Source organism: Antennarius striatus, chromosome 1 (assembly GCF_040054535.1).
Source record: "Antennarius striatus isolate MH-2024 chromosome 1, ASM4005453v1, whole genome shotgun sequence".
Classification (NCBI taxonomy): Eukaryota; Metazoa; Chordata; class Actinopteri; order Lophiiformes; family Antennariidae; genus Antennarius; species Antennarius striatus.
This window is the reverse complement of record NC_090776.1, coordinates 352,501-375,240: the sequence shown is the minus strand read 5'-3', so window position 1 is coordinate 375,240 and position 22,740 is coordinate 352,501. Positions and strand designations below refer to the sequence as shown.

Sequence of the window (22,740 nt, the reverse complement as noted above, 5' to 3'; positions counted from 1 at the left end):
ATGAACACACAGTGAATGCCCAGTGAACACACAGTGAACACACAGTGAACGCACAGTGAACGCACAGTGAACACACAGTGAACACACAGTGAACAGAGTGAACACAGAGTGAACGCACAGTGAACGCATAGTGAACGCACAGTGAACGCACAGTGAACCCAAGGTGAATGCACAGTGAACGCACGGTGAACACACAGTGAACACATAGTGAACAAATAGCGAAAACATAGCGAACACACAGTGAACGCACAGTGAACCCAAGGTGAACACAGTGAACACACAGTGAACACATAGTGAAAACATGGTGAAAAAATAGTGAACGCACAGTGAACGCACAGTGAATCCATAATGAACACACAGTGAACGCACAGTGAACACACAGTGAACGCACAGTGAACGCACAGTGAACGCACCGTGAACGCACAGTGAACACACAGTGAACACACAGTGAACGCACAATGAACATACAGTGAACACACAGTGAACACACAGTGAACACACCGTGAACAGAGTGAACACACAGTGAACAGAGTGAACACACAGTGAACAGAGTGAACACACAGTGAACAGAGTGAACACACAGTGAACAGAGTGAACACACAGTGAACGCACAGTGAACGCACAGTGAACGCACAGTGAACACAGAGTGAACACACAGTGAACACACAGTCAACACAGAGTGAACACAGTGAACATAGTGAACGCACAGTGAACACACAGTGAACACAGAGTGAACACACAGTGAACACACAGTGAACACAGAGTGAACACACAGTGAACACACAGTGAACACACAGTGAACACACAGTGAACACACAGTGAACACACAGTGAACACACAGTGAACGTTAGTGCTTGTGTCTCGTGATCAGGGCTGAGGCTGACAGGTGTTGAACTCTGGTTAACAGCAGCAGAATGTCTCCCAGTTCCCATCAGATACTTTCCCAGCGCTCTGCTGGAGTACCCCCCCGGCAGAGCGCTGGGAGCAGAACAGGACACTCCTTCACACCAGCGTGTACTGGGGGGGGGGTCTCACCTTCTCCAGGACCTTGGCGATGCGGGTCCCCACCTGCTCGAAGGACTGAGGAGAGAACTTGTCCTTACCGAGGTTCTGGAGAACCTGAGGAGAAACAGACGGTCACGCTGGTTCAGGATGGGCGGGGCTTCGGGGGGCTTTGACCCCGCCTACCTCACGCAGCTGACTCTCCCCGGTGTAGTGGATGGCGGCGCGGTTGGCCACGCCCCCCAGGTGGTCCAGGGTGTGCATGCTGGTGGGCAGGTTGGCGTTGCATTGAGGCTCCACGGCCGGCTGCTGGAGGGGTGTGGCGAAGTCGATGTGCTCCGTGATGCTGGGGGGGGACACAAACGCTGATGAGCTGGTTTCCACGGTGACGGGACACAGGTGTCCTCCTGCGGGGGCTCTTACTCGATGTTCTTGGCTGACACGGCCAGCCAGGTGCTGGCCACCGTGGTCAGGTCCACCCTCCGGGTGCGCTGGCACTCCTCGGGCCCCGGCCAGCCCGGCCCCCAGTGGTCCCTCCAGCGGCCTGCACACAAACAACACTCAGCCCACGGACACGCCCCCACGCACCCGGGGGAGGGGCTCTGCTACCTGAGGGGCCGGGGGAGGGGATGGTCGGCCCGCTGATCTCCAGCACCGAGTGCCCCCCTGGCAGAGGCTCGCCGCTCTGGGCGGGGTCGGGGCCCGGGACGCTGTCCGCCCCGTCCGCCTTGGACTTCCTGACCCGCTTCACCTGGAAGGTGATCTGCTGGCCAATCACAGGCAGTCACAGCCAGCCCCCCCGTCTGAGGGCGTGTCCTGTGCTGTGGAGGCTTACCCACTCCGCCCCCTCGTCGTCCTCGCAGTTCCCGAAGCAGGGGCCCCCCCCGGCGCGGGCCCCCATGACCCGGTCGTTCTTCAGCACCCGGATACCCCGCAGGTCGCCCCGTTTTCCCCCCACGTCCAGGGCCCCCTCAAAGGCCCCCATCAGATCCTCCTTCAGCTGCCACTCCTCCTCCCCCTCCATCCCCCCCTCAGCAGAGGGAGGGGTGGAGGTGGCTCCTGAGGCAGAGGGGGGGGCCCGCTTGTTTCCAGCAGCTTCACCAGAACCATTACTGTCCAGGATGACCTCTGGGGGGGTCAGAGGAGAGTCATGCAGCGTTTAGAACAGTCAGGAAGTGATGACAGGAAGGAGAATGACATCACCACAGCCCCCCCCCCTTACTCTGGAACAGCAGGGAGTCCTCCAGGGCAGAAACGACGGGGGGGTCGTGCTTCTCCTCAACCCCCCACTCCTCCAGATGAAGTCCCAGATCCTCCTCATCCGAGCAGGCAACACCCTCTGGATGAACACCGGGTTAGAGGATCAGGTGACAAACAGGAAGGAAACACAGGAAGGAAACACAGGAAGGAAACACAGGAAGGAAACACAGGAAGGAAACACAGGGTTAGAGGATCACAGGAAGGAAACACAGGAAGGAAACACAGGAAGGAAACAACACAGGAAGGAAACACAGGAAGGAAACAACACAGGAAGGAAACACAGGAAGGAAACACAGGAAGGAAACACAGGAAGGAAACAACACAGGAAGGAAACACAGGAAGGAAACACCACAGGAAGGAAACACAGGAAGGAAACACCACAGGAAGGAAACACCACAGGAAGGAAACACAGGAAGGAAACACAGGAAGGAAACACAGGAAGGAAACACAGGAAGGAAACACCACAGGAAGGAAACACAGGAAGGAAACACAGGAAGGAAACACAGGAAGGAAACACAGGAAGGAAACACCACAGGAAGGAAACACAGGAAGGAAACACCACAGGAAGGAAACACCACAGGAAGGAAACACAGGAAGGAAACACAGGAAGGAAACAACACAGGAAGGAAACACAGGAAGGAAACACAGGAAGGAAACAACACAGGAAGGAAACACAGGAAGGAAACACAGGAAGGAAACACAGGAAGGAAACACAGGAAGGAAACACAGGAAGGAAACACAGGAAGGAAACACAGGAAGGAAACACAGGAAGGAAACACAGGAAGGAAACACCACAGGAAGGAAACACAGGAAGGAAACACAGGAAGGAAACAACACAGGAAGGAAACAACACAGGAAGGAAACACAGGAAGGAAACACAGGAAGGAAACACAGGAAGGAAACACAGGAAGGAAACACAGGAAGGAAACACAGGAAGGAAACACAGGAAGGAAACACAGGAAGGAAACACAGGAAGGAAACACAGGAAGGAAACACAGGAAGGAAACACAGGAAGGAAACACAGGAAGGAAACACAGGAAGGAAACACCACAGGAGCTCAGAGGGAATTAAAAGTGTTCCCTTTCCCGTCATTTTGAAGGTGAAGTGATAACCCCGCCCCCTAGAGACCTTTGACCCCCTGATGTGAACACAGACTGGTGGGAGCGGTCCAGGGGGCGGTCTGGTAACTCACCTGAGCAGGGGCGTGTCTGGGACAGGTTGTACAGGAGGGGGTAGAACTGCAGGCAGCGCAGCAGGGGGAGGGTGGAGAGACACTGATCACAGCCGGCCAGCGACGAAGAGGAGGACGAGGAGGAGGAAGAGGAGGAAGAGGAGGAGGAGGCGGCCAGCAGGCGTCGGAACCGGGCCAGGGCCCCCGACACGTTCCCCTGGGCCAGGTGGAGGCTCACCAGGCTGAACTGGGTGTGAGGCTGTGGAGACACACACCGCTGACATCATCAAGGCGCCCCCGGAGCCCACCCACTGCTGACATCATCAAGGCGCCCCCGGAGCCCACCCACTGCTGACATCATCAAGGCGCCCCCGGAGCCCACCCACTGCTGACATCATCAAGGCGCCCCCGGAGCCCACCCACTGCTGACATCATCACGCCTCATAGACCCCTTCTGGCCCCGCCCACCAGTCTCACCTCTGACGCGTTGAGGGCCGACGCCTCCTCCAGCAGCGTGTGGGCGTGTCCCGCCAGGCCGTGGTGCAGCAGCAGGTTGGCGGCATTGGTGAGGACGGACTGGCGCTGAGTGGGCGGGGCCGAGCTCCACACCTGGCGCAGACACTGCAGGGCGTGGCTGCCGTTACCTGTGGCCCTCCAGAACAGAGCCGCCTCGCCCTGGACCAGCCAGCGGGGGACGGGTACCTGAACACACACACACAGGAGCAGGGGGCGGAGCTACAGGGACGAAGACCAACACACCCCACCCAAATGATGACATCACAGAGCAGGGCGGGGCTTCTCACCTGGTCCAGAGCTTCAGCTATTCTGGATCCCACCTGCTCCAGGGTCCAGCCCCCACTGCGGCCCCTCAGCACCTACCCCACACACACACACACACACACACACACACACACACACACACACACACACACACACACACACACACACACACACACCATTGACAGGAGGCCCCGGGTATGCCCCTCCCTATGGGCGTCGGCTGGACACTCACCTGGGAGGCAGAGGGGTCGGGTAGCTCCTCCTCCTCCAGGGGCCAATCCAGTGAGGCGGGCAGCAGCGGCGGGTAGGGCTGGGGGACGGGGCCACAGTGTGGTAGAGCCGCTGTCTGGGGGGGACCGCCGGTCCCGTAGAGGAGCGAGGCCACCGAGCTGAGGGCGGAACAGGACAGGGTCAGGGGTCAGGGGTCAGGACCCCACCCTCAGGAGCCCCCACTGACCTGAAGCCCTGCGTCTCAGGGGGCAGGTAGAAGGTCGGCAGCAGGTGCGGGGGGGGGACAGTGGGGTAGTGGTGGAGGCAGTCGCTCCTCTGGGGCCACAGCATCCTCTGAGGACACACACACACACACACACACAGACACACACACAGACACACACACACACACAGACACACACACAGACACACACACACACACACACACACACACAGACACACACACACACAGACACACACAGACACACACACAGACACACACACAGACACACACACACACAGACACACATACAGACACACACACACACAGACACACACACACACAGACACACACACACACCGACACACACACACACAGACACACACACACACACACACAGACACACACACAGACACACACACAGACACACACACAGACACACACACACAGACACACACACACACACACACAGACACACACACACACACACACACACACACACAGACACACACACACACAGACACACACAGACACACACACAGACACACACACACACAGACACACACACAGACACACACACACACAGACACACACACACACCGACACACACACACACAGACACACACACACACACACACAGACACACACACAGACACACACACAGACACACACACACAGACACACACACACACACACACACACACAGACACACACACACACACACACACAGACACACACAGACACACACAGACACACACACAGACACACACACACACAGACACACACACACACACACCGACACACACACACACAGACACACACACACACACACACAGACACACACACAGACACACACACAGACACACACACACACACACACAGACACACACACACACACACACACAGACACACACAGACACACACAGACACACACACAGACACTCACACACACAGACACACAGAGACACACACACACACACAGACACACACAGACACACAGACACACACACACACACACAGACACACACACACACACAGACACACACACACACACACATCTCATCACTGCCTGATGGAAACCCCCCGTTCCAGCGGCGCAGCCCCCCAGCAGGAGGGGAGGCGTCAAAACGCTGCCTTGCCTGTGTGTGGTGCTGGTGGGGGCCCCCCCACAGGGCGGCGGTGGGGTCCTGGTCTCCTGACACCGAGGGGCGGGGCTGGGGGCCCCCTGCCGTCTGGTTGAGGCTGCGTTCGGACACCAGAGCCACGCTGGACGCCACAGACACCTCCTCCCCAAACTGTTACAGACAGGAGGGGCTCAGGAGGCCACGCCCACACCAAGCCCCCCCAATGCAGCGGGTCTGGACTCACCTGGACGTGATGCACGTGTTCAAACAGGTCGCCGCGGTGATAGCGCACCGGCACGTCCAGCGGGCAGAAGAGACGGCGCTGCTGCTGGGCCAGACGGCACATCTGGTGGTTCCCTGGGGGGGGACGGTAACCGTTAACCGTTATCTGTTAACGGGTGTCCACAGCACGCCATTAGCGTCCAGACAACAGGAGGCCTCACCCAGCTGCGCCTCCTTGGCCATGTGCGTCTCGTGGATGATGTTGTGGAGGATCTGCTCCTCCTGCAGCAGCTTGTGTTTGTCCAGCGCCTCCTGCTGGTGGAGGTAGTGGTCGTGCTGCTTCTGGTACTCCTTCAGCTCGTTCAGGGTTCGCTGTAAGGACCTGCGGCGCAGAAACCCCTCGTCATGTGACCGTCGTGTGGTTCTGTGGCGGCGTTGCCGTGGAAACGCACCTGTGCTGGGCCTCCAGGCGCTGCTCCAGCTTCTGCTGACAGAGCACGGCGTGCTTCCTCCTGACGGCGCCGTCGAAGCCGGGCCGCGCCTGCAGCGCCTGCTCGTAGCACAGCACCGAGTGGTTGTACTCCCCCAGCATCTGGGGACACAGGACAGTGGGTGAGGGGCTGTCGGTGAAACCCCCCCCGGCCGAGCCCCCCGGGCCTTACGGCGTAGATGTTGCCTAAGGTGTAGTGACTGGTGAACAGGTCAGAGGTCAGGTCCAGGGCCGCGTGGGCCAGGATTGCGGCGTCTGCCGAGAAGTGTCCCCTGTGCAGGATGTTGGCCATGTTGACCAAAGCCACGTCCTTCTGCTGCCTGGAGAAACAAAGGAGAGCATGGACACCTGTGTTCACCTGTTTACACCTGTATACACCTGTGTACACCTGTAGACACCTGTGTTCACCTATAGACACCTGTGTTCACCTATAGACACCTGTGTTCACCTATAGACACCTGTGTTCACCTGTATACACCTGTGTTCACCTGTGTACACCTGTATACACCTGTGTACACCTGTAGACACCTGTGTTCACCTATAGACACCTGTGTTCACCTGTATACACCTGTGTTCACCTGTGTACACCTGTGTTCACCTGTATACACCTGTGTTCACCTGTGTACACCTGTAGACACCTGTGTTCACCTGTAGACACCTGTGTTCACCTATAGACACCTGTGTTCACCTATAGACACCTGTGTTCACCTATAGACACCTGTGTTCACCTGTATACACCTGTGTTCACCTGTGTACACCAGTAGACACCTGTGTACACCTATAGAAACCTGTAGACACCTGTGTACACCTGTAGACACTTGTGATCACCTGTAGACACCTGTGTGCATCTGAAGACACCTGTGTGCATCTGAAGACACCTGTCTGCATCTGAAGACACCTGTGTGGACCTGAAGACACCTGTGTGCACCTGTGTTCACCAATGTATACCTGAAGACACCTGTGTACACCTGTGTTCATCTGTGTGCACCTGAAGACACCTGTGTTCACCAGTGTACACCTAAAGACACGTGTGTACACCTGTGTTCACCTGAAGACACCTGTGTACACCTGTGTTCACCTGTAGACACCTGTGTTCACCTGAAGACACCTGTGTACACCAGTGTTCACCCTTCAGTGGTCTGTGGGGTCACACCTGTGTACACGTGTGTACACCTGTGTTCACCTGAAGACACCCATGTACACCAGTGTTCACCAGTGTTCACCCTTCAGTGGTCTGTGGGGTCACACCTGTGTTCACCTGTGTACACTTCTGTGCACCTGTGTACACCCTGCAGGTCTGGGGTCTCCTACCTGGGGGAGAAGTGCAGCGCCCGCACCACACAGTCCACGGCTCTCTGGGGCTCGTTCTTCATGCGCCAGTAGAAGGAGGCCATGTTGTAGAGAACCCAGGAGGAGGAGTTCTGGAGACAGGAAGGAACAGGGACACTCTGTGACCCCCCCGCTGGGCGTCCTTCTCTACCGACCAATGGGACGGGGCGGTCTTACCCTCAGCAGGCCCTGATAGATGCGATGACCCACTTCATCGATGCTGTGGCCAATCTTCTGGGACAGGGAACTAAATATGGGATCCTCCTTGGACAGCAGCGGGGAGGTGAGGTTGGCCCTCTCCTGGACACCCTGCAACCCCCAGACCCACAAAACACCTGAGGTCTGATGGAACTCCCAGACCCACAAACACCTGAGGTCTGATGGAACCCCCAGACCCACAAACACCTGAGGTCTGATGGAACCCCCAGACCCACAAACACCTGACGGAGACGAGGAAAGCTACTACCGGTGTGATGTTCCATCACCACTAGCCTGCTCTAGTCACATGACATCAGCTGCTCTCATCATGGTCGTCATGACGACCTGGTCGGGCGTGGCTCTGCTCACCCTGAGGTGTTGGAAGGCGTGGATGCTGTACGGGAGCTCAAACACTTTTGCACAGTCGGGCTTTTCTAACTCTGGCGGCGTGGCAGAACCGGAATCCAGGTGATCCTCAGGGCTACAGGAGGAGAGGAGGAGACGTCAACAGACGTGATGGAAACGCCAGCTCCTCCTGACATGAGGAGAGGAACCCAAAGGAACCCCCTAAGGGGGGAAACGGAGGCTGGAACACTCAAACACAGACCGACCTGATCTCCTTGCTCTCCAGGGAGATGTAGGTGCCGTCGTAGAGGTCCAGGTCTCCGAGGGGGACCTTGGCCATCACGCAGTCGGGGTCCTCCTTGTAGTGTCTCTGCTCCAGACCCGTGTCTCTGTCCTCGTTCTCCTCGATGTGGATCTTCTGCGCCACCAGCTGCTTCTGCTCGACGACAACCGACACCAACAACCGGTTAGAGACAGTCCAGAGGGACGACCCCTCCTGGGACCAGTGCTGGTACTGGTTCCCAGCACCGGCTGTAAGCGACCCGGACACACACCTCCAGCCTCCGCAGGTAGTTGACCCGGGCGTCCTGCCTCATGAAGATCACCACGTCATGGGGGTGCTTCAGGTTCAGAGGTGAGTGAACCTGAAACCAGAGACCCGCTTCAGTCAGCTGATCCGTGGATGACGTCACCACACGTCCAGACACGTCACAAACAGGAACTTCTTTACTGCTGTCAAACAGAGCAGCTCGATGCTAGCCAGTTAGCCTGTCCCAGCATATTAATACGCGGCTAGCTGTTAGCAGCGCGGCTAATGACACGTGAAGCCCGTTCACCTTCCGGTAACGGTCACGACTTCACGGTGACACCAACCTGCACACCCCCCGGGTTTAACGACAACACGTCCCGGTGATGCTAACGGGCTAGCCGTCAGCTAGCAGGTCAGCCGGCCGACCAGCGGGACCGTCCTACCTGCTGCTGGATCTTCCCGTCTTCCGTGACCACCCAGTGGGTCGTGGCCCCCGCGGAGTCCACCAGAAGGAGGCAAACAACGACGAGAAACGCCCCTGTTAATGACGGCGTCCCGGAGCGGTGGACGCGACAGGGCGAACGCTCCGGACAGGCTCCACCGAGGACCGCCATTTTTCTGTCCGAGTATGTTTTCTCTACGCCGCCCGACCTCCGGCCGCGGGGCGGCGCTCGTTCGGTTCCGCCCTCTCACTTCCGGCCACAGGGCGGCGCTCGTTCTGTTCCGTCGTCTGACTTCCGGTTACAGTGCGGCGCTCGTTCCGTTCCGTCGTCTAACTTCCGGTTACAGTGCGGCGCTCGTTCCGTTCCGTCGTCTGACTTCCGGTTACAGTGCGGCGCTCGTTCCGTTCCGTCGTCTGACTTCCGGTTACAGTGCGGCGCTCGTTCCGTTCCGTCGTGTGACTTCCGGCCACAGTGCGGCGCTCTTTTCCGCGCCGGGCAGAAACGGAACCCTTCAACTTCGATGACGTTTCGACAAAACACAGGAAATTCAGTGGGAACCAGAAGGTTTGTGCGCGCGTGAGGTGGAGGTGAGCATAACGCAGGTATAACCGGTGTGTGACGCGCTGCCGCCGCCGTTGACGTGTCGTAGTTTACCGGTGGTTCACCCGGTGACGCTGGGTTGGTGGAGTTAGTTCCGTACGCAGCAGAGCTCCGGTTCCTCAGGTATTCAGTGGAAACGACCCGCTCTGACGTCACGGGTCATCACGGGGTAGCTAACAACGTTAGCAAGACGATGCTAATTATTACACAGCAAATGTCCTCAGTGGTTCTTACCAGGTCCTAGTGGGGAGTTCATGTTGGTCTGTTTGTGTCGGGGTTAGGGTTAGGGTTAGGGTTAGGGTTAGCTGGGTTAGGGTTAGCTGGGTTAGGGTTAGCTGGGTTAGGGTTAGCTGGGTTAGGGTTAGCTGGGTTAGGGTTAGGGTTAGGGTTAGCTGGGTTAGGGTTAGGGTTAGCTGGGTTAGGGTTAGCTGGGTTAGGGTTAGCTGGGTTAGGGTTAGCTGGGTTAGGGTTAGCTGGGTTAGGGTTAGCTGGGTTAGGGTTAGCTGGGTTAGGGTTAGGGTTAGCTGGGTTAGGGTTAGCCAGGGTCAGGACTGCTCAATGGATGTAGAACTTTATTGGTCTTTGACGGGTTCACACGTTGCTGAACACCATCCTAGTCGTCTGGTTGTGTCAGTGATGAAGTAACTAGTTGAAGAACTACTAACTAGTTGATACAAGTTAACTCCTAATCATCACAATCCATCTGGAGTTGAAGTTAGACATGTCATGGCGTGTGTTTTGTGGTGTACATCTGAGTGGCGTGACATCAATCATGTGACCTCATTGTGTGGAGGCGGGGCTGGTTTAAACCGGTCTAGACCGGTACTGGTCAGGTCAGGTCCTGATGAACCCCTGCTTGAGTCTGACGGGCGGTTCCTCAGGCGGTGGCCCTGCGGATGGTTCTGGGTGGGCGTGGCTGTGACCGTGTCCCATTGGCCCACAGATGTCGTTCGTGGACAGCAGTAAGAGTCTGGAGGAGGACAGCTACGAGGGGGGGGCCGCCGGCCAGCTGTCCAGCTGCGCTCTGGCGGTGCTGGAGAAGGAGCGCGAGTCCCTACGCAGTCCCGCAGAGAGTCCCGGCACCTTCATCAGCAGCAGCTCCTCCAGCCTCCAGGCGGCCACCCCCCTCCAGGGCTACGACGTTGACTTCGACCCCCCCTTGGAGAGTAAATACGAGTGTCCCATCTGCCTCATGGCCCTGAGGAACGCCATCCAGACGCCCTGTGGACACCGCTTCTGCAAGAGCTGCATAGAGAAGTCAATCCGGTAGGCTGTGCTCCCCCCTGTTCTTTACCAGCAGGACTGTCTCTCAAAGCCTCATGGGAACTGTTTCCCCCCCCCGACAGCGACACGGGCCAGCGGTGCCCCGTGGACAACGAGAGGCTGTCGGAGGAGCAGCTGTTCCCCGATAACTTTGCCAAGCGTGAGATCCTGTCGCTGACGGTGCGCTGCCCCCACCCCGGCTGCGCCGACAGGATGGAGCTGCGCCACCTAGAGGTGAGAACGTCCCGACGCCATCGCCCCCCCCCGCCCCCCGTGGACAGGGGTGTGTCCGATGGACTGGTTCTGCTGCAGTATCAAACGTGTGCGTCCCCCCCAGAACCACGTGTCCCTGTGCCCGTTGGCCACGCTGCCCTGCCCCCAGTGCCAGCAGGCGGTGAGGAAGAGCCGTCTGGAGGAGCACCGCGCCCTGGAGTGCCAGCGGCGGCTGGTGTCCTGTCACGAGTGTCTGGCCAGCTTCGTGCACGAGGAGAGAGAGGTAGTGTCCACCCGTTCTCACGCCTGCATCGGGGGTGCAGTGTGGTCACCCTCTGGTTCCTGCCCCCCCTCCAGCTCCACGAGCAGCAGTGTCCCTTCGCCGGCGTGACGTGTCAGTACTGTGAGCTGAGCCTCATCCGACACCAGGTGAGGGACGGTCTACCTGTGAACTCTCCTGTTCACGTCTGCGGTGCTAGCGGTGAAGCTAACCTGGTGTTCTTGCCCCAGATGGAGTCCCACTGTGACACCGACTGCCCCAAAGCCCCCATCGCCTGCAGTTTCAGCACCTTTGGCTGTAAAGAACGGGTAGGTGATGACAGGAGGGGGTTTCCCTTCTGCTGGCGTTGAACCAACAACCCCCCCCACACTGCCCCTGCAGATGCTGCGTCACAACCTGGCCCAGCACATGCAGGAGTTCACGCAGATGCACATGCACTACATGGCCGAGTTCCTGAGGGGGGTGTGTGTGAACGGCGTCACGCCCAAGCCCCCGTGGTCGCTGGGGGCCCCGGGTGCCCCCGAGGATCCAGCATCATCGTCACCACCATCAGCAGCCTGCGGCGCCGCCAGAGCAGCGTCCTGTGCTCCACCCCCCCCCAGCGAGGACCTGCAGCGGCTGGGAGAGATGGACCGGCGCCTGGTGACCCAGGACCACCAGCTCCGAGAGCTGGTCATCCTGAAGGAGACGCAGGTGAGGTCTCTGGACCAGCACACACACACACACACACACCTGTCCTCACCCCCGTGTCCCCCCCACAGACGGGCCAGCTGGCGGAGCTGCGGCGCCGGGTGTCGCTGCTGGAGGAGAAGGTGAAGGAGCTGGAGACCCAGCAGTCCCACGGGGTCTTCATCTGGCCCCTGAGGGGCTTCTCCGCCCACCTGAGGAACCAGGAGGCGGGGCTTCCGGTGGTGGAGCACAGCCCCGGCTTCTACACGGGCCGGCCCGGCTACAAGCTGTGCCTGCGGCTGCACCTGCAGACCCCCAACGCCCCCCGCTGCTCCAACTTCATCTCGCTGTTCGTCCACACCATGCAGGGGGCGTTTGACGCCCAGCTCAGCTGGCCCTTCCAGGGCACCATCCGCCTGGCCATCCTGGACCAGGGCCCCGAGGGCCAGCACCACGTGGAGGTGATGGAGACCAAACCCGACCTGCAGGCCTTCCAGAAGCCCACCCTCCAGCGCAACCCCAAGGGCTTCGGCTACGTCACCTTCCTGCACCTGCACCAGCTGAGTCAGCGCCCCTACCTGAAGGACGACACCCTGCTGATCCGCTGCGAGGTCACCGCGCGCTTCGACGGGCCCTTCCAGCGCGAGGGGCCCGCCGTGCAGCCCCGGGGCCCCGAGGCTGAGGGACTGAGGGGAACCCCCCCGGGGTGAGACGTCAGCAGGGCTCAGATCCCACGTGTGATGCAGGCAGGAGCAGAGATATGGATCACCACCGGTCAGTATTTATCACCGTGTGGACCTGGAGTCACACCTGGAGTCACACCTGGAGTCACACCTGGAGTCACACCTGGAGTCACACCTGGAGTCACTCCTGGAGTCACTCCTGGAGTCACTCCTGGAGTCACTCCTGGAGTCACTCCTGGAGTCACACCGGGAGTCACTCCTGGAGTCACTCCTGGAGTCACACCGGGAGTCACTCCTGGAGTCACTCCTGGAGTCACACCGGGAGTCACTCCTGGAGTCACTCCTGGAGTCACTCCTGGAGTCACACTGGGAGTCACACCGGGAGTCACACCGGGAGTCACACCTGGAGTTACTCCCGGAGTCACACCAGGAGTCACTCCTGGAGTCACACCGGGAGTCACACCAGGAGTCTATTGTTACCACGTGACCGGTCACACAGCGTTGAATGTTAAAGGTGCACTGAGGCGTTCTGGCCAGCGGTGGCGCTGTGGAGTCGCTGTGAAGTCGTGTTTCACAGGCAGGATCTACAGTGGATCAGCTGATACTCAACAACCAGATCAAACACAAGCCTGATCATGTGACCTGTTGTTACCGTAAGATAACAGTGTTGTGTTGTCTTAACGTGTCTGCACCAGAACACCTGGCCAGGTGAGGCAGCAGCCAGCCAATAGCAGACCAGAGGAAGCTGGAGGGTTGACGTCTGATGAGTTAGCCTTACAGTTGAGTATTTACTGTCTGTTAATAAAGATTATATTTCTTTAAAACCAAACGTATGTGACCTTTGACCTCATGCAGATCTACTTCCTGTGTTCAGAATGTCCAACAGTGTAGCTGTGGTGTCCATGTGTCCAGACATGCTAATGCTAATGTTGCTAGTTTGACAGTTAACGTGGATAAAGGAAGTTTTTACCTTTGACACTCAAACACCAGTCAGTCTGATTCACACGTTTATTAACTACACATCCCAGCAGCCCCTGCTTCCTAATTCCACGTCTATGCCAACTAGCTGTTGCTAGGCTACTTCCTGTTACTCATCGGCGTAGGGGAACTTCTTGGTGGCTCCGTATCCTGGGTGATCCGGTCTGGTGGCCCCCATTTCCTGTTTGGCTCCTTTGTCTGCTTGGCGTGGAGACGCGTCCTTGCTGCTGATTGGCTGAGAGCCTGTCAGACGTGCTGAAGCATCGAGGCGTTAGAGGAGCGCGCACACACACATACACACACACACACACCCGTTAGCGCGGCGTGTGAGGCGCGGCTCACCTGGAGTCTTGGGGGCTTCCTTCCCACACCTGAGGGTGCTCTGAGCGAAGCACTCGGCCATCCAGGACAGCACCTCCCCACAGTACCGCACCTGAGGGGGGGGCACACGTTAGATGGGGTTACCATGACAACACGCTGAGGCAGTTCCCCACCTTTACCTGAGCGTCCATCATCGCCATCCGCTTCTCCTGGTCCTTGAACCCACCCACAATCCTCAGCAGACTCTGAACCCTGGGGGGTAAGCACACCCCAGTTAGAAGCGTGTTGACTGGACCACAACCCAGACCCGGTGGAGCTCAGGGGCGGGGCTTTACTTGGAGGAGGTGTGCTTCAGACGCTCCTCGCTGCTCTCCCAGTGCTGCCGCTCCAGTTTGGCCAAATAGTTCTCCTTCTGCACCGTCTCCCAGGTGATCAGCCTCTGGTCCAGGCCCACCGGCAGCTCCCTTTCTACACACACACACACACACACACACACACACACACACACACACACACAGGTAAACACACGTCGTGTCGTGGGCGTTCACACACTGTCACCTCCGTACCCAGGTGCTCCTGCTTGGACTCCGGCTGCCTGACCAGGCTGAGGAGGAGCTGGGACAGGTGGCTGATGATGATGAAGGGCGGGGCCAGCGCCGGGCGGCTGTGGTACTCCACGATCAGGTTGTACCGCTGGAACTTCCAGAAGATGTCCGTGTTGCCCTGAACGACCTGGAAGGTGTAGCTGGTGAGAGACCAGGACAAACGGTTTGACCTCAGGAACACCAGAATGGATCCTACCTGAAGGTCAGAGCGGATCCCACCTGAAGGTCAGAGCGGATTCCTACCTGAAGGTCAGAGGGGATCCCACCTGAAGGTCAGAATGGATCCTACCTGAAGGTCAGCGGATCCTACCTGAACATGGCGATCAGCAAGTTGAGCAGCAGCACGTTGGTGACCAGCAGGAAGATGACCAACAGCAGGATGACCAGCCAGTTGGCGTAGACGTTGGGGCACGGCGGCCGTAACCCCGAGATGATCTCCTGGGAGTCGTTGGTGCAGTTCATCTCAGGCATACGAGCAGCTGGACAGCAGGAGGTGGAGGTGAGGAGACCCGAACCCTAACTCATCAACCAATCAACCGACGGCTGCCGTGTCTCACCGTCGATCTCCTCCAGGGGGATCTGTCCAAAGATGTGCAGGTAGGGCCGGTACAGGGCCCTGCGGAACACCCAGTCGATGCGGGGGTCGTTGGGGTGGAGTAGAGCCTGGGTGGCCACGCCGTAGGCGATGAGCCACACACTCAGGAAGAAGAGGAAGAAGAAGACGTCCTTCATCTGTTCAGGACACAGAAACGCTGCGTGAGCTCCAACTAAGACCTGCTGCCACTGTGAGAAGACCTGGACGGTCACCATTCTCTCCACGATGATGATCTTGGGGCCCAGCTGCTTGTGGATGGCGAAGATGTGGATCAGACGCAGCGTGAAGACCATGAAGTCGATGGCCAGGACCGTCCTGCCCGCCTCGTAGGTGCTGCTCACCATCCTGGAGAGGAATGGGACGCAGCGTTTGGGCTGTTCCTGCCTTCACATGACATGACCCCAACCGATAACCCTAACCCCTTAATCTAACCCCTTAATCTAACCCTAACCCCTTAATCTAACCCCTTAATCTAACCCCTTAATCTAATCCCTTAATCTAACCCTAACCCCTTAATCTAACCCTAACCCCTAACCCTAACTCAGTGCTATCGGGGGGAGTGGTTACCTGCATGACACGCCCACCACAAACAGGGAGATGGCCACCATGTCACACTTGTTCCAGTTGTCCTCCACGTAGAGTTTGAACTTCTTCAGGATGTTCATCTCCTCATCGGTGAAGAAGCTCTGTCACGACAAACAGGCTAAAGGCGTGAACCGACCCTCATCACTAACAACGCTAGCCGTGCTAACGTCACCAGGAGGCGACCTCACCTGTCTGAGCTCCTCCAGCACCAGGGTGAACACCCAGAAGTACAGCATGATCTCTGCGGCCCCGGGGCCGAGGGGCGGCGGCGGCCGGAAGTCCAGCAGGAGGACGTAGGTGAAGAGGAAGAGGAAGGCGAAGTACATGATGACGTTCCCCAGGAACACGGTGACGGGGGCGCTCCAGAAGCGGCGCCAGCGGCGCAGCAGGAAGCGCCACCACACGGAGGCGCAGCTCTGGTCCGCCGGACCCCCAGGAGGAGCGTCCCTGCAGGAGAAGGTGTGAAAGAGACCCTACGACCCAACAACACAACGCTGTCGGCAGAGGAACAGGGTGGGCGGACTCACAGAGGGTCGTCCTCGTCCGTCAGCAGCAACGCCTTCTCCGTGTCCAGACTGTCCAGCTCCACAAACTGCTCCCGCCCATCACGGTGGTCCAGCTCCTCATCGCTGAGAACCACAGGAGGTCAGGGGTCACACCACGGACACACCAGGTGACCCCAACACAATGTCAGTCACACCGAGGACACCCCAGACCACAGCTCCTCACCTGAACTTTATGAGGTTGGTCCAGATGAGTGGAGGACAGAAGAAGGACACCACCAGCTTGGAGATGGCCGTGTCCGTCGTCATGGCGCCCCACCAGATCTTCGTGAGCAGAGCCTGCAGGGATTCACGACGTTAACGTCAGACAGGGTGTCCCCACAGGGACAGACTCGTCTGAGGGGAGCGGCCACTAGAGGGCGTGAGAAGCCTCAGAATGCTTCACTCAACAGGAAATGAACCGAGCCGGCTGACGGTAGAGGATAAACCACCACACCTGCACCCAGGATGCCCCCCCATCACCTGGACCCCGTCGTGAGCGAAGAAGGACTTGGCGTCGGCCTCGGTGGCCAGGTTGAGGACGGTGGACCTGCTCCAGCAGGTGGTTCTTCTGACCAGCAGGGCGTACGCCCGGTCCTCGCTGTTGGAGTAACACTCCCCGAACACGTCTGCAGACAGGACCGACAGGTGGATCAAACCCCGCCCAGGATACGGCCCCCCCCCCACCTGTGGGGGCCGGAGGTCGTCGGGGGCGTGTCTACTCACCCAGGGCAAACTGCTCGTACTTGGCCTCCTTCATGCTCCGGGCAGACTCCGCCTCCGATTCCAGCCGTGCCATCTCCTTCAGGATCTTACATCCCGCCAGCGCCGCGGCCACCGCCTCCGGGCCCTGGGGGGGGGACAGACAGCTGAGGACCAGAGGAAGGTTCTGAGGAACCTGGGTCAGAACTTAGTGAGGAACGTGTTCCTGCATCTCAATGGGGTTCGCTGTGTGGAGACCCACTTCTACATGCTCCACCCCCCGCCTCCAGGGGGCCCCGCCTCCAGGGGGCCCCGCCTCCAGGGGGCCCCGCCTCCAGGGGGCCCCGCCTCCAGGGGGCCCCGCCTCCTCCCGCTCCCTCCCTCCCTCCCTCCCTCCATAGATAATTTCAGATTTTTTGTACTTTCTGAGCGTTCGATCAGAAGACGTATTGATCAATCAATGATCTATTGGTGATCTATTGATGCCAGCAGTAGCTAACTGAGCGTATGGGGGGGTTGGTGGTGGGGGGGTGATTTGCCTGAGGCTGGCAGTGAGGTGTTGATGACTGGGACCATCCTGATGACCTTTAATGGCACTAAAGTTTGAACATGAAGAATATGCAAATGAGGCTGTAGATCAGCTGACCCACTGACATCAGGACTAATTATTCCAACCATCACTTACTGTCGTGCGTCAGACTTGAAGCTGCTGCTTCACATATACAGTATGTACACATTTGACATATTTTACCTGCATTATCCAGCCTGCTGGAGGCGTCTCATTATCAATGCAGATGTCCCAGCTGGGGGGGGGGGGGGGGTTTCAAATGTTGGATTTAATTAGCATAATTCCACATAATGTTTGAGATCAGACACGTAGCGGATCCTCAGTTTAGAATAATTGGCTCCTTTAATTCAGTCGAGGGCAATAAAGACATGAGAGGGTTTAAATATGTTAGGAACGAGGGGTAATTAACGCGGGGGTGTCGTTGGGACGTCTGTGGGGGCATCAGCGCCGTCTCGTCATAAGTTCATCAGGACTGCGATACGGCTCTGCGAGCTAACGGACGCCTGACCTTCACCTGAACGTTCCTGGAGACGAGACCTGACCTCCATCTGGTCCAGAGCACCAACCATCATAGCTCCGCCCCGTTTGAGGCGTGTCAGACACGGCTAACGGCTAACAGCTAACACTGACCATGGCCCAGAAGTAGTTGGCCATCTGCTGGCGGTTCTGGAGGACGGCCCAGAGGAACAGGTCCCTCCAGGGATGCTCACAGCTCTGCTCCAGCTCCGCCACATTCTTCTGGCTGTGGAACAGTCGACCCTTCGCCGGCTTCTCCTGGAGAACACGGAGAACCGCGTGAACCACGAGGGGAACGCTCTTTGTGGAAACAGCTTCCGACCAATCAGGAAGCAGCAGGAGTGGAGGTCCGGTCCTCACCGTGGGGATCTTCTGGTAGAAGCCTTTGCAGGAGTCGTGCAGGAAGTCCTTGAGCACCTTGGCCACCTCGTACAGCGTGAAGCGGGGCTTGCGGTCGCCCGGCTCCGGCGGGTGGTGTCCCGGCGGACCGGGCGTCCTGGCGGCCCCCAGCAGCATCTGCTTCTCCTCGTACTTCTTCAGCAGCAGGTTGTGGAGGAGGCTCTTCTCCGACACCGCCCAGTAGAGCTCCTGCAGACGGCCGTAGGTCAGGAACTCCCCCAGGTTCACGCCGTTGTCCACGAACAGACGCACAAAGTCGGGTTTGTCGTTGATCAGCGCGTCCATCATCACCTCCTCCAGGTCACATGCCTGAGAAACCAGCGGTTAGCATCTCCCCTTCCTCCTGCTAAGGGGCTAATGATCATTCTGGGATGTGGCTAAACGAGGCTGTAAAACACTGCAGGTGTGTCCAGCCTGTGATCATGTGACTGAAAACAGGACAAACTATTGATTTTCTCCTGTGAATAATAAAAGTCGATCATCTCTAATCGGATCAATCGTTATTGGCGACGTGTCCGTCCCACCTTCCACTCCACGTCTCCGTTAAAGATGTCGCTCTTGGCGATGTCCACCCGGTTCCACGCCACCGCCAGCTTCAGCTCGTCCAGGAAGTCCTGAGCCTCCTGGCTCTGGCTCTTACAGGCTGACACACACACACACACACACACACACACACACACACACACACACACTGGGCGTTACGTCACCGGGCTCAGTACCCATGAGGCTTTGCTCCCTACCCTTGACCAGGGCCTTGAGGATGACGGTGTCCAGGTCGGAGCTCTCCTGCTCGGGGTCGTGGACGGTCAGCAGGTGTCCGTGTTCCAGGATCTTCTGGATCTGAGAGGAGGAACGAACAGAACCAGCCTGAGTGACGTTTCCCTCCTCCCATCCCTCAGATGAAGATGAACCCCGTCTTCATCACCCCCCGTCCCCCTAACAGAGTCCCCCCTACAGCGTCTCACCAGCCTGACCCAGCTCCTGACGTCGGCGCTGTGGTGGGCGTTGGGGAAGGTGTCCAGCAGCAGCTCGTGGACGCCCTCCGTATCCCAGCAGCCCCTGTTCATCAGCGTGACCAGGATGTCGGCCACGCCCCCGGAGCCGGCCAGGATGAGCCAGGGCGTGGAGTTCCCGATGCCTTTGAACATCCTCTGTGGGGGAGAACAGGTTCAGACTCAAACCCCCCCGGTGGAGCAGCTCTACTTCATCTCTGGTTCTATCATGTGAAGCCGTCCAATCAGATCAGTGTGTGAACGCAGGAGGAATCTGCTGGTCCGGTTCCTCTGGGTGAGCACCAGACTGAGATGTGAGGTGTGATGGTGAAGTTCACTAGTGTCAGTCTGGACTCAGTGATCGTCTGGTGTTCAGTCGTGTCCTGAAGGTCACAGAGGAACCCACGCCTCACCTTCAGAATCCTGGGCTCCCCGTGAACCAGGAGACACAGGACGGGGATCTCAAAGCTGCCCGTTCCTGCAAGCATCCAGAAGTACAACCATCAGTACCAGGACGCGTCTACTTCCTGGACGTTCACTGGAGCATCACAGCAAACCTCACAGGTCAGACGTTTGAAACCAGGACTAGAAAGAAAACATCCAGATTCATTTAGTCACGGATCAAATGTATGTCTGTGTCAAACCTACATGTGTACAAGTCCTCAACATACGAACGTCTGACTGATGAACATCTGTAGATACGAGCAAACATGCTTCACCATATCCATCTATCATACTGCAGTTCCCCTTCCTGCCACAACATCGTGGGGGCAGCACTGCTGCATTCATGCAGCTCCAGCATCCCCCCCCCCCCCCATATTGTTGTTTTTTGTTCTTGTCTTTGTTAGCGTCTCAGAGCGTCAGGCTTTGGATTCTTTACTGTTTAGCATGATGCTAAAGCTAAAGCTAGTGTAGATAGTGGTGGTGGTGAACATCTCTGATGACCACTGACTGACCAGAGTCCATCAGAACCACTGAACTGAACCCTAACCCTAACCTGGACCTGGATTTTATTATTATGGGATGTTTTAATGTCCTGGTATTGTTTCTGTCAGTCTGAGGGAATAGAACTCTAGTATTTAGAGCAGTAATGGCATTACTGTAGTATTTAGAATAGTAATGTATTACTTCAGTATTTACAGTAGTAATGACATTACTTTAGTATTTACAGTAGTAATGACATTACTTTAGTATTTACAGTAGTAATGATATTACCTTAGTATTTAGAGTAGTGATGACATTACTTTAGTATTTACAGTAGTAATGACATTACTGTAGTATTTACAGTAGTAATGACATTACTTTAGTATTTACAGTAGTAATGACATTACTTTAGTATTTACAGTAGTAATTACATTACTTTAGTATTTACAGTAGTACCTCAGATGTAGACTATAGACTGAACTGTAATAAATAAGGACTAATAAATCCAGTGGTCAACATTCCCCAGCCCCCCTCCCCCATCTGGTTTTAGGTTCTAATCCCTCGTCTCTACATGAAGACACAGGATGAGGTCATGAAACATGAAACCAACAGCTGCAGCACAAACCGCCTCCAGCATCCTGATCCCCTACTGACTGGTGAGAACGGGAATAACTTGTGGAATAACTTCACCATCTTCATCATCATCATCACCATCATCATCATCATAATCACCATCATCATTATCATCATCACCACCATCATCATCATCACCATCATCATCGCCATCATCATCATCACCACCATCACTATCATCATCACCATCATCATCATCACCATCATCACCACCATCACTATCATCATCACCATCATCATCATCATCATCATCACCATCACTATCATCATCATCATCATCATCACCACCATCACCATCATCATCATCACCATCATCATCATCATCACCATCATCACTATCACCATTATCATCATCACCATCACCATCATCATCATCACCATCATCATCACCATCATCATCATCATCACCATCATCATCATCATCACCATCATCATCATCACCATCATCTTTATCACCATCATCATCGCCATCATCATCATCATCACCGCCATCATTATCATCATCACCACCATCATCATCACCATCATCATCATCATCACCATCATCATCATCACCATCATCATCATCACCATCATCTTTATCACCATCATCATCGCCATCATCATCATCATCACCATCATCATTATCATCATCACCACCATCATCATTGCCATCATCATCATCATCACCACCATCACTATGATCATCACCATCATCATCATCACCATCATCATCATCATCATCACCATCATCACCACCATCACTATCATCATCACCATCATCATCATCATCATCACCATCATCACCACCATCACTATCATCATCATCATCATCACCATCATCATCATCATCACCACCATCACCATCATCACCATCATCACCATCACAATCACCATCACCATCACCATCACCGCCATCATCATCATCATCACCACCATCACCACCATCACTATCATCATCACCATCATCACCACCATCACCACCATCATCATCATCACCATCATCACCATCACCACCATCATCATCATCACCATCATCATCACCATCATCATCATCATCACCATCATCACCACCATCACTATCATCATCACCATCATCACCATCATCATCATCACCATCATCACCACCATCACTATCATCATCATCATCATCATCACCACCATCACTATCATCACCATCATCATCATCATCATCATCATCATCATCACCATCATCATCATCACCATCATCACCATCATCATCACCATCATCATCACCATCGTTATCATCATCATCACCATCATCATCATCACCATCATCACCATCATCATCATCATCAGGGGGCGGCAGTGGCTCAGTGGTAAAGCAGGCGGTAGAGCGGGTCGTCCTA

General features: G+C 56.4%; 3 protein-coding genes across 14 annotated transcripts in view; 1 reads left to right on the top strand and 2 right to left on the bottom strand.

Annotated features, from left to right (window-relative positions):
- The window catches only part of ttc17 (tetratricopeptide repeat domain 17), a 25,079-nt gene extending 15,577 nt beyond the window's left edge, over positions 1-9,502 (bottom strand). Inside the window, exons 1-22 of one of the 2 annotated variants that reach the window (XM_068309338.1) lie at positions 9,324-9,502; positions 8,906-8,995; positions 8,618-8,787; positions 8,376-8,487; positions 7,986-8,117; positions 7,791-7,900; positions 6,652-6,799; positions 6,442-6,581; positions 6,211-6,371; positions 6,012-6,124; positions 5,783-5,938; positions 4,671-4,777; positions 4,446-4,602; positions 4,237-4,308; positions 3,911-4,135; positions 3,455-3,692; positions 2,225-2,341; positions 1,838-2,130; positions 1,612-1,768; positions 1,426-1,546; positions 1,189-1,348; positions 1,036-1,119 (exon numbers count right to left, since the gene is read on the bottom strand). In XM_068309338.1, coding sequence (XP_068165439.1) covers positions 1,036-1,119; positions 1,189-1,348; positions 1,426-1,546; positions 1,612-1,768; positions 1,838-2,130; positions 2,225-2,341; positions 3,455-3,692; positions 3,911-4,135; positions 4,237-4,308; positions 4,446-4,602; positions 4,671-4,777; positions 5,783-5,938; positions 6,012-6,124; positions 6,211-6,371; positions 6,442-6,581; positions 6,652-6,799; positions 7,791-7,900; positions 7,986-8,117; positions 8,376-8,487; positions 8,618-8,787; positions 8,906-8,995; positions 9,324-9,494 — 3,234 coding nt within the window. In that variant the 5' untranslated portion in view covers positions 9,495-9,502. The remainder of the gene's footprint in view (positions 1-1,035; positions 1,120-1,188; positions 1,349-1,425; positions 1,547-1,611; positions 1,769-1,837; positions 2,131-2,224; positions 2,342-3,454; positions 3,693-3,910; positions 4,136-4,236; positions 4,309-4,445; positions 4,603-4,670; positions 4,778-5,782; positions 5,939-6,011; positions 6,125-6,210; positions 6,372-6,441; positions 6,582-6,651; positions 6,800-7,790; positions 7,901-7,985; positions 8,118-8,375; positions 8,488-8,617; positions 8,788-8,905; positions 8,996-9,323) is intronic. The other variant, XM_068309418.1, reaches the window with a different exon arrangement.
- traf6 (TNF receptor-associated factor 6) lies at positions 9,376-15,041 on the top strand. 7 transcript variants are annotated; one of them, XR_011034756.1, is made up of 10 exons: positions 9,721-9,910; positions 10,867-11,189; positions 11,270-11,420; positions 11,524-11,682; positions 11,757-11,828; positions 11,910-11,987; positions 12,061-12,372; positions 12,441-13,122; positions 13,727-13,810; positions 14,901-15,041. XR_011034756.1 is itself a non-coding variant. In XM_068309838.1 (8 exons), the coding sequence occupies exons 2-8, from the start codon at positions 10,867-10,869 to the stop codon at positions 13,056-13,058; spliced, it is 1,713 nt and encodes a 570-aa protein (XP_068165939.1). In that variant the 5' UTR covers positions 9,720-9,910; the 3' UTR covers positions 13,059-13,122. The 7 variants fall into 7 exon arrangements, 1 of the variants encoding a protein (XP_068165939.1); XR_011034925.1 differs by lacking the exon at positions 9,721-9,910 and adding an exon at positions 9,376-9,506 and having other exon boundaries at positions 12,441-13,810; XR_011034984.1 differs by having other exon boundaries at positions 9,718-9,887; positions 12,441-13,810.
- Positions 14,033-22,740, bottom strand: part of trpm5 (transient receptor potential cation channel, subfamily M, member 5) — a 12,848-nt gene continuing 4,140 nt past the window's right edge. For 2 of the 5 annotated variants that reach the window (XM_068309146.1, XM_068309226.1), the window contains exons 7-26: positions 20,248-20,312; positions 19,808-19,993; positions 19,583-19,682; positions 19,367-19,485; positions 18,804-19,151; positions 18,558-18,701; positions 17,384-17,507; positions 17,141-17,286; positions 16,845-16,957; positions 16,643-16,744; positions 16,304-16,562; positions 16,098-16,216; positions 15,743-15,875; positions 15,493-15,667; positions 15,246-15,414; positions 14,897-15,075; positions 14,666-14,798; positions 14,510-14,582; positions 14,352-14,442; positions 14,033-14,264 (exon numbers count right to left, since the gene is read on the bottom strand). In XM_068309146.1, the coding sequence (XP_068165247.1) occupies positions 14,119-14,264; positions 14,352-14,442; positions 14,510-14,582; positions 14,666-14,798; positions 14,897-15,075; positions 15,246-15,414; positions 15,493-15,667; positions 15,743-15,875; positions 16,098-16,216; positions 16,304-16,562; positions 16,643-16,744; positions 16,845-16,957; positions 17,141-17,286; positions 17,384-17,507; positions 18,558-18,701; positions 18,804-19,151; positions 19,367-19,485; positions 19,583-19,682; positions 19,808-19,993; positions 20,248-20,312 (2,924 nt within the window). In that variant the 3' untranslated portion in view covers positions 14,033-14,118. Of the gene's footprint in view, positions 14,265-14,351; positions 14,443-14,509; positions 14,583-14,665; positions 14,799-14,896; positions 15,076-15,245; positions 15,415-15,492; positions 15,668-15,742; positions 15,876-16,097; positions 16,217-16,303; positions 16,563-16,642; positions 16,745-16,844; positions 16,958-17,140; positions 17,287-17,383; positions 17,508-18,557; positions 19,152-19,366; positions 19,486-19,582; positions 19,683-19,807; positions 19,994-20,247; positions 20,313-22,740 lie in introns of all 5 variants that reach the window. The other 3 variants (XM_068308901.1, XM_068309066.1, XM_068308985.1) reach the window with 2 other exon arrangements.

Bases quoted from the DNA above. Each gene is read 5' to 3' on its own strand.
- traf6 (XM_068309838.1), top strand. From the start codon at position 10,867: ATGTCGTTCGTGGACAGCAGTAAGAGTCTGGAGGAGGACAGCTACGAG. The intron at 11,683-11,756 runs GTAGTGTCCACC...CCCCCCCTCCAG, and splicing joins TCGTGCACGAGGAGAGAGAG to CTCCACGAGCAGCAGTGTCC. The intron at 12,373-12,440 runs GTGAGGTCTCTG...TCCCCCCCACAG, and splicing joins TCATCCTGAAGGAGACGCAG to ACGGGCCAGCTGGCGGAGCT.